This window comes from Pezoporus occidentalis, unplaced genomic scaffold (genome assembly GCF_034315485.1).
Source record: "Pezoporus occidentalis ecotype Australia unplaced genomic scaffold, CSIRO_AGI_Poc_V1 ctg68, whole genome shotgun sequence".
NCBI classification, from domain to species: Eukaryota; Metazoa; Chordata; class Aves; order Psittaciformes; family Psittacidae; genus Pezoporus; species Pezoporus occidentalis.
Genome location: NW_026916030.1, coordinates 1,608,692 through 1,627,488, shown reverse-complemented (window position 1 = coordinate 1,627,488; position 18,797 = coordinate 1,608,692). Strand labels below are relative to the sequence as shown.

Below are 18,797 nucleotides of genomic sequence, written 5' to 3'. Positions count from 1 at the left end.
TTGAAATCTCTCAGCTCCTGTCTGAAATCCCAGTCAGGCTTCTGACCAAACGGGAAAGCCCAGCCTGACATTCCTGGTATTTCCAAGGTAAAAACAAGTGTCAAGAAAAGCCACTTCCATCTCAAAGATGGTCATTGCAAGCTTGCTTTTAAACACCTTAAACAAGGTAAAAACCTAAACTGTTCTGCTGCCTTAGAGCTCACCAATGAAAAACCCATGCAAATCTTTGTAAACACTTTGAAACAAAGTCAAAAACCACAAGTCTCCCCTTCCCAAACTGCACATAAAAATGGAAAACACCCCACTACGTGAATATATCCCTCCTTGCACTAGGATATGGCAGAGTATGAACCTATGAACAGCAGCCTACTTGAGATTCCAAGCCTTGGTGTAGCAAGTTCTGCTGTGAAAGAGATACTGCATCTTTAACAGAGCTGACAGAGAATCCCCTACAAGTACTGCAACAACACTAACGCAGAAAATAAATAGGAAAAAGTAATGCTATTTATTAAAACAATTCCATCTCTGAGTTATTCTCACTTAAATTAAAACGCATGATTAACAGGTCTGGATAGAAATGGGCTTCCTCTCCTAAGAGAGTTGAACTTCTAAAAAACATTTCCTAAGAATCAATTTAAAAAAGCTTTTTAGAATTGGATAGAGCCATAAATTAATACTGTCTGGAGATGATTTTAATATCCTATGCTAGTGGTCAGTGACCTTTTGTAAACACTAGCCAGATGCTAGCAAAACTGGCTAGAAAACTACTGTCACAGGCCTTTTTAACAACAATGATTGGATTTCGTTCCAACAGTCAGATTCTTGGTTATTTTCACAAAACCTTTTCCTATTTTTGGATATATTTCATTTTAAATCTAATACCTGAAAACAAGTCTTCAAACCTCTTCCACTAACACTAAATCCACAAGGCAATTAACTTCAGTTGGCCATAACTACGCAAGCTCTCGTGTGAGCCCCCCTGCTCAGGATCAACCCCTCTCCCCTTCCATCCACCTCCTCCCAAGCACTCCATGCACCCTCCCGCTGGGGTGAAGGTGAGGTGAGGGGCAGTAGGAAGTGGCACAGTGGACTGGCATCCCCTCTACGTGCGATTCAGCGTCTGGAAGATTCGAGAGATCTGTAGCATAACAGGCCCAGTTTCCGGATCATTCATCCACTGAGTGCTGTTCAAGGGGTTTTCAAGCATATCCTCGAAGGCTGCCAAGAGATGGAAATTGCAACACTCAATTAGTCCCTTAGTCAGCAAAGGCTTCAATGTTTGGGATGCTCCAACAAGAGGACAGTTAGAAATAGCTACCACCCAAAGGCAGGGGCAAACATCACCCCAAAATGGGGGGAATACACACTGCGCATCGCACTCTGCTTCCCCCATTCCCCAGCACTAAATTCACTGCACACAGCAGAGACAGAAGTATAGTGCCTTAAGCCCCCACATCTCAAGCTCTGTGTTTTCAGAGGCCCCAGGATCCAGAAGGGAAGCAGCATCTTCCCTCTGAGGAGCTCATGCTTTCTCCTTCCTGGTGTCTGGAAAGCAAAGGATGTCAGGGAGGCAGCCAGTTCCACCTGCCTACACATAGGCAGTGGGGGAAAGGTTGTGCACAACAATTGCCTCCATTTCTGAACAATGACAGCCATCCAGGTATTTAAGAGCAGTTTTTGCTTTCTTTACACAGCTGTCTATACAATAAGCTTTGTTGTTTTCTTTTGCTTCTTTAAACATGCCAGTTTTCACTCTCCTACTTATGTGCAAGGACCCAGGCAGCTACTGCAAGAGTCAAGTTGCAAATTTGGCAGAAGAATGGTTCAGGCAGTAATTTGTAAGCTTTGGGACAGACACTGAGCTGGTCAAGTGGACATTTGGAGCAGTCACTACGGATCAGGACAAAACAGCAGTTGCACATCTGACCTATTCAGAAGCCACCAAAATGTCAGCGTTGTGAGAGTCTGGCAGACTGGCACCAAGGTCAGTTTCTTAATATTCCCTAGGGGTGTTAGTGTACAAAGCTCCAGCTGACATTAGTGGGAGCTGTAAGTACCCAGCACCTCTGAAAGGCTCATCATTAATACCCTGCTCAAGGTCATGCAGCATGCCTACTGAAAAGTGCAGATCTCACCTTTCACCACTTCAACTATATTCTTCACACAGAGTCAAAAGCTTAAAACTCAAGATTTATCAACATTCTGCAAGTATCTCGTTAAATTCATTATTAAAATCTGTGACATAAGCAATCTGCAGATGTATCATTAGGAATATATTTTCTCTGATGTTCATCCAAGCTTCACAAGCACATATAATGGCATTTCATTTTCTATTTATATTCTGAGCTGCAGTGTGGAACCCTCGCTGGAGATGAAGAGACCATTTGTTCGGAAAGCAGAGTGGGAAGGTTCTGCTCTTGAATTATTTAAAGGCTTGCAAACTCTCCTAATTACATTTAGAGTAGTATTGTTAAAAGCTCTCTGGAAAGTGCTGCTTTCTTTAAAAGCACTGCTTCAAACCCATTTTGAAGCCAAAAAAAGACTAAATGCAAAACTTTTTATACACATCACAGAGCCAATGTCATTCTTCTGTATCGCCCTCCAGCATCGGAGAGACGAGTTCATCAGAGACTGATGTCTTACTGCCAGGCTCATCAGCTGGGTACTCGCTGTGCTCACAGTCTGACCACCAGCACACAGGCTTTACCAAGGAGCCAAAACCCAAGGGAGGGGAAGTGCATTGTCACATATCTCAACTTCGACAGGCAAGGTCTTAGCTCAGACTTGTTTGCTTACTCTTCCACAAGTTATCTTCCCTCTCAGTGACCAGGCCTCAGCATGCAGTAAGCTGTACAGCAGAAAACACACTTGTTTTTAATGCTAAATAATCAGAGTTCTAGTCAGACATTCCAGGTTTTTCCCCTTTTGGCCAAAGGGAGCACACAAAAGGTCTCCTAAATCCACAAAAGCATTGCAGCCAGCAGCTATTAAAGATCTGAGTTCAGCAAGTGTAACGCAGTAGCCTGGGGCATGAGCAGCATTTCTGGGACAGCCCCAAGTCCTGTTCTGGGTTTAGCTGAGTTGCAGTATGAAGCAAACAAACAATACAGCTGCTGAAAGTGAGGAAAAGGGTACAGAGCTGCACCTATCCCACAAAGTGAGCTGTCATCATCCAGCCTCTACTCTGCCAGCAACTACAGAGACAGCGTTTATACATCATGAACCCACACAGGACTTACCTAGTAGAGTTTTAGGGTTGGTTAGCCCTAACTGTACCACTGGGTTTTCTAAGATGGCTTGGAAGAGAGGGCTGTTGGTGTCAATGCCCTTATCTAAGTCCTCTGGAGAAGGCTTTCTGTCTCCCAGCAGCCATTCACACTGAAAGAAATCAGCAGGCACAACAGACTTCATGACTGGGTACATCAGAATGAAAGCATCTCAGTTTTGACAACATGGCATGTTACCTATTTTTCCCTCTCACAGTGAAGACAGAGCTGTACATTCTTTTTCACACTAGATTACTATTCATTTGTGTGTTTCTCCCATAGAAATAAGCTTTTATTTCAACAGGAACAGCAGCAGTGCTTGGTATGGTAATAAAGTTAGTACCAACTTTGGATGCCTCAGAGCTCAGGAACGATGTCTGTTATCCCACACACACTCTGCCTCAAAGGAACCCCATCAGCATGGCTACACCTCAGCAGCCTCAAGTATCATCCAGGCCAATATCCTCTAACAGTGGCCAGCACTGGATGCTTAAGAGAAGACTGCTTGGCTGTCAGCTGTGCCCACATAACTTTCCTTAACATATCCACTAGCAGGGGACTAACCAATCTTTGAAAGCCTTACAGTTTTTGACTCCATAAACTGTGGAATGCATTGCTGCAGAATGGTAATTTACACATTACATGGTTTGATTCTCTTGTTTGATCATTTATTCCTGTTCTTTAATCGTTTATTAATTATTTGGAATACCTTTTCCTTTCTCATGATAGCATAATCTCTTTGGCAGGCTCCACTCAGGGAGCTTCTCAAAAGCTCTTTGAAAACCCACATATGCTATCCCAGCCAGATCAGCCTCAACCTCACACATGCTGAAGTTCCTCTAAGAAGTCTAAAACCTTTGTATTCCACTTGTGTATCTAATTTGAAAGAGGCACAGAATATGTAGTGCTCATTTAATCTCCAGTATCAGTTGGGCTTTATGACAGATCAAAACATCAACCAATTCCATGATGAAAAGAATCAGTTGAACAGACTATTACAGCAATAAAGAACAGAAGTGACAGTGTACTCACGGCTGCATTCTGCTGGTTGTTGTTTACTCTGAGTGCATCTACCACTTCTTTTTCATCAAATCCCATCTCCATCAGGGCAATGACAGCCTAGATCAGATTTGCACAGCTTAATAGGTGTAACATTGAAAAGAGAAATGAGAACATTCACATCTTTATTTGTGAGGAGCATCTGTGGGGTAAAAAGCCCACTGCTCCCATCTGTAGACCACTAAGTAATCTTATCTACAAGGTTTTCAAATACCCTATCTCAAAAGTGTCTTCATTATGGAAGAAAAATAAATCTCAAGAGTGAAGGCAGTTCCTATCCTCAACACTGAAAGCTGAATGCAAGGCAAAGAGCAAGTGTACCTGGGGCAAAGGAGAAGAGCAGGACAGAAACATCTTATTTTAAGACTTCTCCTGTCACAAAGCTTTTGTTCACATCTCACTGGTAGACCAAACCTCACATGCACTTGTAGTTCTATTCACTCGATTTAATTTCACCTCTCAGATTTATTATATTGCTAGTCAGCATTATGTGTTTAGACAAGCATGCCTAGATATTGTTAGAAGAATGTTTAAGCATTTAGAAATTGTACCCAGGTCAAATACATTTACCGCTTTTAACTGAAATCACAAGAAACAGTTGTAAAAACCAAGTCCTAGATTCTAAAGAGCACCTCCTGGTGAGTTTACAGCGCGATGACAACATTTTCTCCAGCTGATACTGATGACTTCTTTAAGTCATCAGCAGACTTAAATCTGATGATGAAACTTTCCATTGCCCCCTTAAAATATAATAATGCTTTTCTATCCTTTTCTACAGCAAAAGGACCTATTGCCATCCTGCAACCCCTCCTCCTTCCTAGACAGCAGTCATAAAAAGCAATGCCAGTTCAGCAGCTCATTTTAGTCCCATCAGATGGTTTTCAGGTGCAGAAGTGTCAGTAGTTTAGATACTGCTATCTAAGACAGCAGTGCATTAATTAGGTAATATCCCTTTCAGCAGCCTGAATTTAAACTGTCCCTAAAGGCTTCCACTAAAATACTGTCAAGCCAGCATAACATACATCCAGCCAGCTATCCCATTTCATTTATGAACTAAATGATAATTTGGATCCCATGGTGCCGCAGAGTCCCTTCCAATCTCAACAGCTACATAGCAAGATAAACAGCACGTACTCGTGGGTCTGGACGGAACTCTCTTTTCCTCCGGATCTTCTTGAATATCTCCGTCAGCTCATCCTTGGCCTCTTCCTCACCTGCTTCTGAACTAGGACCTGCAGTTGCTTCAGCAGAAGATGCACCAGCTTCATCTGTGGCTTCTGATGGAGTCTGACCGGGAAGCGGAGCATCCACCGCAGGGTCATCTGCGTGTTCTATCAACCACTCCATGGCCTGTGTCACTGACATACTGAAAAGCAAATCAAAGCACAGGGGTGAGAAACACACCAGATGTACAGTGGCATTCCACAGACATTTGCCTTTGCATTTACACCCATGGTATACTGACTTGCAGGTTAACCAGTATCTGAAAAGTCATAAATAATGAAAGTTTCGGAGCAAATCTCAGAGCACCTCAATTCCCTGTGCTTTCAGGGCACCACAATCTTCTCTGAAGCCAGGAAGACAAAGGGATGAAATCCAACTTGGACAGCTGCAACCTAGATTTTAAGAGGCATTTCTGAGGGAGTCACCTTATTCTCCACATCAGCTGCTTTACTTCACAACAGAGAAAACACTATGTGCAACTGTTAACAAAGCTGCAAGCAAAGCATGTTCCAAATTCACATGGAACCACATCTCAGATGCAAGCTGCTTTGTTGCTTAAAAAGATCTCTCTCAGACATCTATCCAGTCATCAAGGAATGCCATTATAACAAAACAAGAAATAAGGAGGGTGAAAAACGTTACATGTACACAATATGCCTTGAGCAAGATTCAACACAGGCAATTGCACTTAGACATGTACCACTTCGTTGTTCTTCCACTGACTCAAGCAGAAATCTGTTATCCCTCAAAGGAGGGGCCAGCCCAAGGGAACAGAACATCATGATCAGAACACAGTCACTTGCTATGCAGTGCAAGTGCTCAAGCTAAGGGATCTTGAGAGCCCCAACACATCTCTTCCCAGTGAATACAGAGGAAGAAACAAAGGTCAACTGAAACAGAAACAGAGGGCAACCGAACATGTAATTTCATTTGACACATGGGAATTATTACATGTTCACAGAAAGGAAAGCCTCTGCATATTTGACTTTTCAGTTCCAACATGAATGATGGAGAACACTGGGGGAGAAAGTCTTTCTGAGTCACAAGGGAGTGGAAAAGAGTGACTGGAATGTGTTGTAGATCCTCTATCATTACAAGTTTCTGAGAATGGCCTAACAAACCCATCACAGGAGTGAGTCAGTACAGCTGATCCTTCTTAGGGGATAAGAACTACAGTACCTGCTATTTTCCTACAGTTGCTTTCTGAACTCCACATGTTTTTAAAAGATCAGCACAAAGTATTTTTCTTCAGCTGAAAGATCAGTGCAGATGGAATGGGTTTGCTTTTTTCTCTTCAAAATCTGAATTCTAAAGTGGAATAAAATGTGAGTTCAATACTTGGAAACAGTGCCATGAACCACAGACCAGCAGCTCTTTCCAGAGCAAGCACAGCACTGCTTCCCTTCCCTGTGCCATCCACACCTGCTGCCTGAGGCAGCACTCTTCTTTGAGTTAATGCTTTCTCCAACCTAGTTTTAGGCGACCCACATAAGGAGACTTTAGAGAAAAGATTCATTTTGTTGTTTTAACCATATCATGTAGTTCACAGGCAGCGTGCTGAGTACACTTACTGATTTAATCGAAGGGCTTTGACAGCTCTGCTTTCTGGAAACCCCATTTCTGTAAGCTGTCGCAGAGCTATCTCATCCACTCTGTCTTCCTCATCCTCATCCAGCATGGCTACACATACACAAACAAAACAACGTTCAGATTGACTTCAAGCTGAAATAAACCCCTTCCTCAATGGAATGGCATGCGTTAAGTTCAGACTCCATTCTTCTCTTCCAGCCTTTCTTTTGTTTCTGTCCTGAATTTGCTATTTCATCATTTAATATGCTGCACTCAGCTTGGTTTGGCTCAGATATTCTTCCAGGACAAAGACTTTGTCCAGATATATTCAAGATCTCACATAAAAGAGAACTCGCATGACTGTGGTATTTCCACATAAGTAAATACGTATGAGATCCACTGAGTATCTATCTAGCATTTATCTGGAAAGTAAATTGGATCTGGTCATAGCAGATCTCAAGGGCAAGCATTTCCCACAAACTGAACCAACAGCTACACTTTCTCCTCCTTTTACCATCTCCTTGTGCATTTTCAACTATTCTTTACCGTCCCTAAAGCACAACTTGAAGTTTTCCAATTCTTTCACTACTAAAGATTTTATTTTTAACTGGAACTTCTCATTCATCCCAAAAGGACCTCAGAAACTCAGTTTTATACAAGCTATATCCACAAGGTGAAAATCTTGGCCGCAAAGTTTGTAGTAGCTTTGCTATTACATCAAGGTCTGGACTTCACTCAGCCTGCTCCTCTGCTATGGAAGCAAAGTTCCCAAGATTGAACTAGCAACTATAAAGATATGTTCATACCATTTGCCTTCTTAAACAGTTCAACTGCATCTGGGTTCAGTGCTAGCAGTTTCTGTGCAACTTCTATGAGAGACACCAAGATCTTCCGGAGCTCTGTCTGGAACTGCAAGAAAGGAAACTGTCAGAACATTTAGACCAGTCACCAGCCATCACTGAATCTTAATATACCTGTTAGTATCTCAGCAGTGGTCTGGCCCTTGTACAGATAACTGCTTTATTAGGGCTTCCTTTGCATTATTTAGTCTCTCAAGAGGCACTGGCCTTTCCTGTGAAGTGCTACATGTAAATAGGATGGGCAGAAAGTTCTTTATTTCTACCACAGCCACCCAGATCCACCACAGGATGTGTGGTGGTCCAGAAAACTCACCGCTTCACAGAAACACTTTAACACACTGCAGATGTGTTATAAGAGACAGTCACAGTACCTCTGTAGCAGCAGTACTTGCTTCTCTGAACCAACGAGCTTTCCTGGTCTACTCTTTGCTTTCCAGTAATCTAAATTTGAACAACACAGATCAAAGCTATTTCCTAAACTGAAGCATCACAAATTCCTTTCAGCTGGACACTTGTTTTTAAATAAGCTGTGCTCAGCAGGTCATTTGGCCACTAAACAGCTTAAATGACATCTGTCCCCTTTAGGTTACTAGGGCATGCTGACAGCCTGCAATATGTGGGCAGATTCTGCTTCGTGTCCTACTAGTACAGGAGGGTAGAAGTGGTCTCCACACAGCTGAAGACAAAGCTATGTATTATCACCAAATAGTATGACCTGTATCCAAATCTTAAGCTATCTACTTTAATGTACATTATATACATCTGTATTTCTCTTATAGAGAAAAGAGAATCACATTTATGTGTAAAACAAAAGGTTATAGAAGATAAAGGCCTATTTGGATGTTAGTGTGTGAGTTAAGGCCAAGTCTAATACTTACATCCCTCATGTTGTGATGGGCCACAGTGCGATCTACATTGCGAGAAGGCAGATTTGCAGTCGCTTTGAGAATAGCATCTTTATCAGGAGCTTTTTGCTCTTGTTTCCTCTGAAGGACAGGAAACATGATCAGGTTTCATAACCCATTATGCACAGAACAGAGAACACAGCACAGAGGAGAGCAGTTTCATATTCTTCACCAAGGCATCAAGCAGTGCTCTGTAACTCGCAGCTAAGAGAAACAGCAGTCTAGCAATAAAATGAATTAACAGCACCAGTACCATCTTGCAATTACAGAGCAAAACTGGACCTGTTGGGTTGCCCCACTTTCAGTCCTTACACCTATTTCTGTTACCTAATCACACACAGAAATTCCAGCATAGAGGGAAAGTGATGTATCAAAAAGAGAGAACTTAGAGGCCTCAGTGCCCAGGACCATATTCTGCTCCATGTGGTCTGCTCATAGCATGCTCTCTTCAAACCCAGAGATAGATTAATGCTGTGCACAGACTTACAACTGCTTCACAGTGGAAGTGCTTTGCTGCTTGCAAGTATCATGCAGAGATATAGGGTGCCTTGGATTTTCAGTACATGCTCATAGTCCAGGATAAAACATAGCAGGGTACAAACTATAAATACTTCCAGTCTTATAACTGAGGCTCTTACAGTGACATTCAGCTCAGCAAGACCATACTGAAGAGAGAGACATACACCAATACCTACAGGAAGGGCTACAGAGACATACACCAATACCTACAGGAAGCAAGAAGAAACAAAGCTGTGCAAGGACAAAGTAAAGAGACTTAGGAATACACAACATCAAGCACAAGCATTGCTCAAGGTATTTATGCAGTAACACCAAATGCAGTAGCACTGGTGCATAAGCAGCATCCTAGGCACCACTGACCCTCAGTAACAATCACATTCCAATAAAGTTTCAATCAAAAAATAGTAAGAGGGCAACACTCCAGCTCTAGAGACCAGGTTAGAGGGTGACAAGCCACATATAGCTAAAGATAGGAGACAGCCTGACAGCAATTGGGTTTTCAAACAGAGACAAAGCAAGACACTTGCTGAACTAAACTTACACGTTTATTAGACATTTGTTCAGAGAGCAAATCTATACCACTTCCACAGAGTGTATCTGCACGTCTTATTCTAAGGCAAATGTTCTCCCAATCAAAGTTAAAAAGCACACCACTGTAATCCCTCCACATAGCATTAATAAAGCAGTTAAACAAGTTGAGAAGTCTTTCAAACTCACTTTCTCCTCTGCTGACACATCTGCCATTTTGGGGAGTGGTGGTGGCGCACGCTTCTTTATCAACAGCAAGACGTCTAGAAAGGGAAAGACACCAAAATACATCAGAAAATTATATGAAAACAGCTCTTGTGAGATACTTCACAAACTCCATTTTCCTAGAGATTAATTTTGTATTAATTCCCCTGTAGCATCAGACCTTTCTTCATACTTCAAAGCCTCTATGACTTTACACACTCCTTCAGTGTCCACAGCTCCTGAGTGCAGTCAATTCAAAACATGGGCCATTATTAATTACACTTTGGCTGTTACTGGTTTCTTCTCTTCACACAAAAGGTATTAGAGGCTCCAGCTGTCTTCTACGTTAATAGGACAGCAATTGGCTCATAATAATTAGAAAGCATCAAGTCTTTCAGTGCTTCCACTAAGAAGGAAGCAATAGAGACAGGTCACAGATGGGTTTAGATCTACGCTGGGACCATCCAACTACAGCAAGGAAAGCACCAGTCTTCAACAAGAACTTCCAGCACTAGGCTGAAGCTCACCTTTGCATGTGAATGGCAGTAGAGACATTCATGGTCTACAGCAGGATGTATCCCTGGGAGGCCACCAGGGCAAGTCTCGAGGGCAAACAAGTCGTCAGTATCGGATATGCCACATCACCAGGCAAGGGCTTGCTTTGTGCTTTTAAGACTAGCACTTACTAATACATCCTTACAAGGTGCCCTTTTTCTAGAGACCCAGAAACTTGGTTTCTAGAAATACTAGATGCTTTCCAAGTTTCTAGCATCTCAGTTACCACCACCTACATTCTGAGGGTGGAAACATGCAGACAGACTGCAGAGCCCAAAACAGAACTGTGCAGCATCTGCAGTCCTTCACCCAGATACGCCTGCCACAGTTTTTAGCCCATTGCGTTAAGCAGGTACAAAGCAAACAAAGCATGCTTTGCACAACAAGTTTCCTTGATCTGGCTCAGCACATAACAGCCAAGAGCAACAGCTGGTGCAGGCTGTTAACCCTCATTTGCCCAGCTGATCAGAATGTGAAAGGGTCCACATGCTGACTCTTGGCTGCCCTGTGCAGTCAGCTGTTGGCTGCAATCTTGTCTCCGTGACAAGCAAGGCACAGGCTGCAGAGGGAGGAGTGAGGAGGCATGCCAGCTCACTGTGACTACACAGTTAACACTGCATAGCTGCTGCAAATGCAATTCAAAACTCCAAGAGCCAGCACCTCGCCTAGAAATAATACACCACGAATCAGCAAAAATGGTGCCTGTCGCCTCTCCCTAAGAGGACACTAAGCTCTAAAGGTGATAGGTGACACTGCCTGGGAACAGACACCAAAACGCTCGTGGTCATGGCACATGTTCTGCAGCCTGAATGAACTCAGGCAAAAACCCAGGAACTCTATTCCTGCTGAGTTTCTGGCTCAGACAGTATTTCAGTCTACAGCAGTCCTGCTTCTCTCTGCATCACTGCCCTTTATCTCCAGAAGGAGTCATTAGCTTGAGCCATCTAGTAAAAACTGACTCCGGCTCTCATCTTTAGATCTTTTGTTTCACATTAATCCTTTACACCTTTAAAGTTCAGGAGCAAATACACACCTCACATACTCTACTGCAGTCAGTGATACTATAGCATGAAGGATTCTGACCTGTGATCGCAGAGGACAGAATGAGGCCTGAATTGCAGACACCCAGGTACAGCAACCATCCTTCTACTTGACTGGGAGACTTCAAGAAAACCCCCTTCCCAAAAGCATTGGATTGTCTGGCTTGGAATACTCAGCCATAATTGAATGATTTTTGAATCATTCTGAAGGATAAATGCTGCCCTGGAGATTTAGAAAAATTCCTTTAGAAGGAGAGAAAAATCACCTGTTTAGTTTTGCAACTTAATGAACACACTTAATTCCTTTTCAACTCTCAAGAGTGAAGAAAAGCAAACTGCTCAAGGTGCTTTCTCTGAGGGAAAAAAGCCTTTTTTCCTCTTCCTTTTTTGCCATCTTACTAGCTTCCTATGTCAAAGCAGAATAGATATTAGAAAGTCACCATCTGGAACTCGCCAAACGGTTAAACACAATCTCATGTTTCCTGGCTGATAGCATTAAAAACCAGACGACCTCACCTCCGTCTTGAATGTTTTCCTCCAACACTGTTTTTGTGTCTGTCAGCACCTTCTCAGAAGTAGCATGGATCAACTTATGATGCGTCACGGTTTTTGGATCCTCCAAGCTCCCAGGTACACACTGCAGAAGATAATAAATATTAAAGATCAGAGCACAGAAATAAGCCTCCTGCATGAATCACTGCACCTTGCACATAAGATTCTCCATATACAAGCTGTGCCATCATTTACTAGCTTCTTAATAGCTTAAGCTAGAGGCCAGTGCACAGAATATGTTTTACTAAAGAAACTGAGGTTTCTACCTGCATATCCAGGCTCCTGGCTGGGAAGAATTATCAACAAAAGGAAGGATTTTAGCTTTCCTTCCGCAATGCTGTTAAATTAATAGCTACTTCAGGGAGTTGGACTTGATCCTCAAGGGTCCCTTCCAACTTGACATGTTCTATGATTTAAGTTCCAACTGATGACAGTCTAAAAAACTTCTTTAGACAGTTTCAAAGCATTAACATTACAGCTCAATCACCACAAGTGAGCTCTTCAGGGGCACCAGCCTATGTGAGTGGATTTATAGTTTCCCATTATGTCTCCATCACACAATTCTGAGTCCTTGGTCCTATATTCAGGCCTGCAGAGATTTGGAGCAAAGCACCGATGCTCCAGGACCCACAGCTGTGTTAGTTCTGCAGCAGATCACTAAGCTCACTCCTCTTAGTGAAAAGTCTGGGGGTGGCAATTAGTATAATGAACTAAGAATGCAAATCTGCAAGAGCATTCAGTGTTTCTACAGAAGGGCTGTAATAACACAGCATGTTTCTCATTTGTAACCAGCATCAAAACAGAGGAGAGACCCTGCTTCACCTAATAATTACTATTTACACACACCGTCAGATGAAACAAGCAACAGCCAGCAGTGATTTTGGTACACTTGACCTTAAACTGGGAAGGAAACAGCAGTTTCTGCACCTTGTCTCAAAGTGCAATCAACAGATTTGGCTGCTGGAGCCCTCTCACCTGGGTTCCTGCTCAAAGCACTGAACCAAAGTCATATTCACAACTTTTCTTCCCAACCATAAATAATCAGCACACAGTAACTTGTTTTCATATATGAACACTGTGCTCAATTCCCTATTACAATTATAAACTGTATGTCTAATTCACTAGGAAATCCAGTTCAAATCCTGACAAAAGAGCACGTGCACACACAGAGGCCTTGAACTGACTCCACACCACAGTGACTTCCAGACCCAGTGACAGACCTCAGGAACATTACATCAGTGCATCTAGAGACTTCTAATTTGTTTGAGCAGAAAAAGAGCACAGTGGTTGCGATTCCAGAAAGGCTAAATTAAAAATAACAACCTACCAAAGCCATGGAACTGACGCTGCTGCTCTTACCACAATAGGACACTTAACACTGACCTCACCTGCTCTGCTCACAGAAACAGCTTTTAATGATGCTTCTTGCAAGATGCTTTTACCATGTCTGCAGAAGAATGTGCTCAACCTTCAGGTAGGAGCCATTTCCAGAAATCCCACTGAAATCACTGCTTCACTTTGACGTAGTCCTGTCCATCATAAGATGGATCACCAGCCTCCTTCAAAGGAATCCTTTTAGCTCTTCACCACCTTTCCTGTTGTGACTGCAGCTGATGGAAGGCTCAGCTACCTGCTCTTTTCAAACACGATGCACTTGTTCTCAACACTGACCTTCAGTTCCTCATATGAGCTTTTATACAGCTCTGATGCCTCAGTAAGATTGAGGTGAGAATGTCTGAGCCCTGCTCTGTATAACAGTAGCTTCTTACTAATCCTTCAGCATATTAACTGCTGAACCAGAGCCAAAGAACACATTAAAGCCTAGAAGCAGCTGGGAGCACCTCCTGTAATGGATCTGATAAGTTACCCAAAATGCATAAGAGTACATCGGTGGAACATCTCCTCTCTGAACAAGCTCAATATATTAGTCACAGATCCTGAGAGTTCTACCCCAAAAGGAAGAACTTGAAAATGGGAGCTGGGAGGTCTATGTTTGGGGCTAGGAACTATTATCCATTTTTTCCCCTGGCACAGATAAAGGGGAGGGGGGTGTGTGCAACCATAACACCAAGGTGAAAATGCATACGATACAGTGAAAATTGCTGTTTTAAAAGAGAAGTCCTGTGGACACTCATTCTAACTGCCAGATCCTCTAACCACTTTATTGAAGGCAAATATGGAAAGTACATATATCAAAGAGACTGCTTAGTGAAATATTTATCTTAACATTTTAACATGCCCTGGAAATAGAAAGGCCATCTTAGGCAATGCCTCTACTAGCTCTTAACAGAGCACCAGCAACTATGAGCACCAATCATCAGATCTCACTGTGGAATCTTGCTTCATGAGAACCATTCTGCCAAAACACAGGATTTTTGTATTAAATGCCATGTTTTAAAGTGCACCTGAAGCCACCTTCCTGCCCAGAGACAGAACAGCACTGGTAATCCCCAGGAAGAGCAGGGAAGAAGGAGGAATTCCTGCAGAGCACAGAGGAAGCAAGGGAAATCGCAGGGTGCACCCTGCTGCCCCAGGACATGGCAGAGCTAAGGAGCACTGCTCCCCACAATCAGAGGCACAGTGCGTGGGGACGATGAGCTCTCTCTCATCTTTTTGTACAAAAGGATTGCAAGGAGAGGATCTGCTGTTTCATCCTTTTGCTTTCAGCATAAATATTTGCATTTCTTTTTAACACTGGAGTTCAGGCTCCTTTGCCAGGCAGGTGAGAGAAACCTTTGTTCACAGGTGCCTGAGCAACTACTGAACTTGTAAACCCTGCTGAAGCCAAATGCTATTTGTGAAGCCTGGAATGCTGATAAACCACAGGGCTGTTTGGTTGGTTTGAAAATAAGAAAAAGCTTTTATTTTGTTTGCTTTTATTAACAGAAACATTTGTAAACAGCACTGACACTCCCTGCTGCTAAGCTTGGGTGGCTTAAACCATTTGCATCCCTCACACAGTACCCAAACCATGCCCAGCAGCATGAACCTACCTTATCTTTGTACTCTGAAAACTAGCACCTTGCATCTCTATTCCACAGATACTCCTTATCATACCTTAAAAGCCAGGTGAGTATCGCTGAGACTGCTTAAGGGGAACAGAGGCACGGAGCATTAAAAGCTTGTCCCACAGTGCCTGGAAAGTTACAGGGGGAGCTTGCACACACGTACAGCCCATGTTTGTGTGCCCCAAGTGCATGACCTCAGTTTTACACCAGGATTTCAGAAACGCTGTTAGCCTCAGCAAGAAGAAAGGGTCTCTTGTGGTTAGAGTATCAGAACTAGGACATACTTGGACATACAAAGTATTTAAGTGTGAGTTTGTGTTAAACTGACCCTTCCGAAGTCTGGTTCTGAAATGAACAGTTGCTCCTTAAGGAAACCACAGGAGAGCTCAGGGTCTGCTCCTGCTGAGGCAGTGGGACCTTGTGCTGTAGTGACTGTTCCAAGAGAACACTTTGATGGTAAAACATGAGTTAAAAAATCCCTAGGAGTGGAAACAATGTATTATCAGGTTCCTAGGCTATAAAGACAGCTTTACTAAAGGCAGGAGTTTAACAATAATCAGCACTAAATGGTTCAAAACTGTTCCAAATACCAACTTCCTTTGCTTCCCAAAAGAATGATTTCAAAGACTTTAGGGAACATAATAACCAGCATCTCACAAGAGAAGGCTGCATAAATTATCTCGGGGCACTATCAAGATTCATTGCAATATACCCATGATCAGGAGAGATGACTTTTCCATTTCTGTTCCCCCCCCTCCATAAAACTATATATTATCCATAATGGTTATGCAAATCCACACCATTAGCACAAAGCAGCAGAGAGAATGAAATCAAACATCATGCCAAGTTATCAATTGCCTTCTGCCCTGACTGGAACTGCAATGCAAGCAGCTATTCAATTAAGCTTCCTGATAATTAAAGGCCTTTCAGCACTGCACACATGCATGTAATTGCTACCCCACCCTGTTTTGGCAGGTTTTGCACCACTTAATCACTCAGCTGTGCTGAAGAGGGACAGGAGGGAAGCAGAAGCCTTATCCCAGGACTGCAACAGTGGCGGGGGGGCTGAACTCCACAACTTGCAGCAAGGCACCCCCTTTTTCCCTCAGGATGTAGCTCTTCTCATCTCTAAATCAAAAAGCACTTAAAAGACAAGAAAAACAGTGTGTGCTGTGACCTGTTGTAGCCAGGGGTTCTTGCTGGAAGCAAAGAGCTGACCCAAGGCAGAGGGCTCCTGGCACCCTTCCTTCACAGAGTGCTCAGCCAGAAACTAAAACCTTTTACCCTTTAAACGGGGGTTAAAGAATTAAATATTACACATATGCTTGCCTATTGCAAGTGTGGTTTATGAAACAAAGTCTTTGCAAGACTTCATAGACAAAACGAACCTCGCTACTAAATGCAGGTCAGTAAGCTGCGCTCCCAAAGGCGGAGCGGAGGCTCTTGCTTTTGCCACTCTAAAGTTACATATCCCTCAGCAATGCTCTCAAGCTCCCAGATCAGGCTGCACTGGTTCCAGAACGACAGACTTTAGGACAGCCCTGGTGACAGGTCACAACCTTACACCCAGTTGTTGCAAATCCTGGGTTTGATTTAAAGTAAAACACCGTCGCGGCAGAGCTTCAAAAATCACTCCAATAGTTTTGGAACCACAGGTTTTCACATTTAACACCCACAAACACACCAGTTGTGAGCACATGGCTACAAAGAGCCTGTGTTTTCCAGCTCAACTTCCGCAGGCTTTGCCTGTGCAGTTTTACTTGTTTTCTCTTCCAGACAGGGGTAAATTACCCATTGGACACCTCCATTAAGACCTTACTGCTTAGAGCTCAAGGGAGAGCTTTACAAGAGTCCATTATCTCCCCACCAAACAACCCACTGTGCCAACACAGGGTACGACTGGGCAAAGGCTCTTTCAGACAACGGACGCTCGCCTTTACACTCGCTTTCCTTCTCTGTTCTTCCATAGAAACAAGAAACCAACCAGACTAAGGAAATCATAAGGACGCACTTCAGACTCCGGCGGTGCAGAGCCACCAGGTCGCAAGAAGCACGCAGGAGCTGGCAGTCTCTAACACTACACAAAGCACACGCCAAATTCTGTACCTAAAGGCTGCAAAGTATTTCCCTCCCCTAAGTTCTCCTTCCCAATACACAAAACTCTTGAAATAGGCATTTTCTTCCTATGTGGAACGGCTCCACACAATTCGGGGGGGTGGCAGACACGGTAAACATTGGAACAACACAAGCACTCGTTCACTTGAGCCAGTTCTTTGTCTTATCTCGTTTTAAGACATTTACAGGGCGTTGGAAAAAGCCTGTTTCCTTCACAATGGGAATTTACCCGGCCTCCACGACCGTGATTTCCAGCCCCAGCCCGGCACTACCCATGGCTCACACCGACCCGGGCTCGCACCGGGACGCGGCTCCTTACGTGCTTGAGGCACCGCTCCTTCAGCTTCTCCACCGTGGTGTCCTCGGGGACCTCCTCCAGCCACTCCGCGCCCTCCATGGTGCACACATGGAGCCTCAGCACCTTGCCCGTGAAGATCTTCTCCTCCTGCACGAACATCGCCCCGGGACCCGCCGCCGCCTCCGGCCCCTGCTCCGCCGCCTCCTCACCAGGCCCCGGGCACCGCCGGGCCCCGCGCTACCGCCCTCCCATGAAGGTGACCCCGCCAGGCCCGAGGGGGGGGGGGGCGGCGAGCCCGGCCGGGCCGCGCTGAGGAGAAGGAGAGCTCGGAAGCCGCTGCCGGCGTTGCCCCGGCCCCTCCGCGCTCCCGGCCCCGCCGCCGCCGCTGCCTGCGCCTGGGCCCGCCGGTCCCTCCGGGGGGACGGGGGCGCTCCCGCGGCGACCGGAACCGGAAGAGCGCCATAGCGCGGTGTATGCTGGGAGGTGTAGTTTTAACGGCGGGGCGCTGCGCCGGAAGTAGGGGCTGAGGCGGACCCGGGCCGGGCCGGACCCCGGTGGCCCGGTTATTAACGTTGATTACAATTTATTAACGGCTCCGCGAAGGGAGACGCATAACCATAATAATAATAATAACAATAATAATAATAATAATAAATTTTCAAGTGGAACCCCCCCCTCCCCGGAGCACTGTGGGAAGTGTAGTCCCCGCGGTGCACGCTGGGAGTTGTAGTCCTCCGCGCTGTAGTGTCCCCCTCCGGTCTCGGCCAGCCCGCAGCGGCCCCGGGCAGCAGCCGGCCCGCGGACACCGTCCCCGGGTTACCGGGGAGGCCCGGCCGGAGCCTGCACCCCCACAGCCCGAGCGGGCCGGGGCGGCCGGGGGTTGCGGCGTTCTCCCGGCCGCCGCTAGAGGGGAACCGCGGTCTTCCTGCTCGGAGCAGCAGCCGGTGGCAGCGGAGGCGGCGGTGGGCGCTGTAGCGGGGCCTGCGGGCCCGTCCGGGACCTGCCTCACTGTCTGTACCCGGGCGAGGCTGAGCCCTCTTCACGGTCCCCTCGTCCATAGTGGAACACCGGCCGCACGCTGCCCGCACCCGGTGT

The 18,797-nt window shown here is 44.9% G+C and overlaps 1 protein-coding gene across 2 annotated transcripts; it reads right to left on the bottom strand.

The window, feature by feature from the left end:
• Nucleotides 1-482: 482 nt before the first annotated feature.
• Nucleotides 483-18,016, bottom strand: UBAC1 (UBA domain containing 1). Of its 2 annotated transcripts, none has more exons than XM_062641374.1 (10): nt 17,724-18,016; nt 12,246-12,366; nt 10,120-10,193; nt 8,857-8,964; nt 7,925-8,042; nt 7,121-7,229; nt 5,460-5,691; nt 4,299-4,385; nt 3,240-3,378; nt 483-1,218 (listed from the first exon to the last, which is right to left on the bottom strand). In XM_062641374.1, exons 1-10 carry the CDS (start codon nt 17,859-17,861, stop codon nt 1,103-1,105), a joined length of 1,242 nt encoding a protein of 413 aa, XP_062497358.1. In that variant the 5' UTR covers nt 17,862-18,016; the 3' UTR covers nt 483-1,102. The 2 variants fall into 2 exon arrangements, with proteins under 2 accessions (XP_062497358.1, XP_062497359.1); XM_062641375.1 differs by having other exon boundaries at nt 7,925-8,027; nt 17,724-18,013.
• Nucleotides 18,017-18,797: the final 781 nt, after the last annotated feature.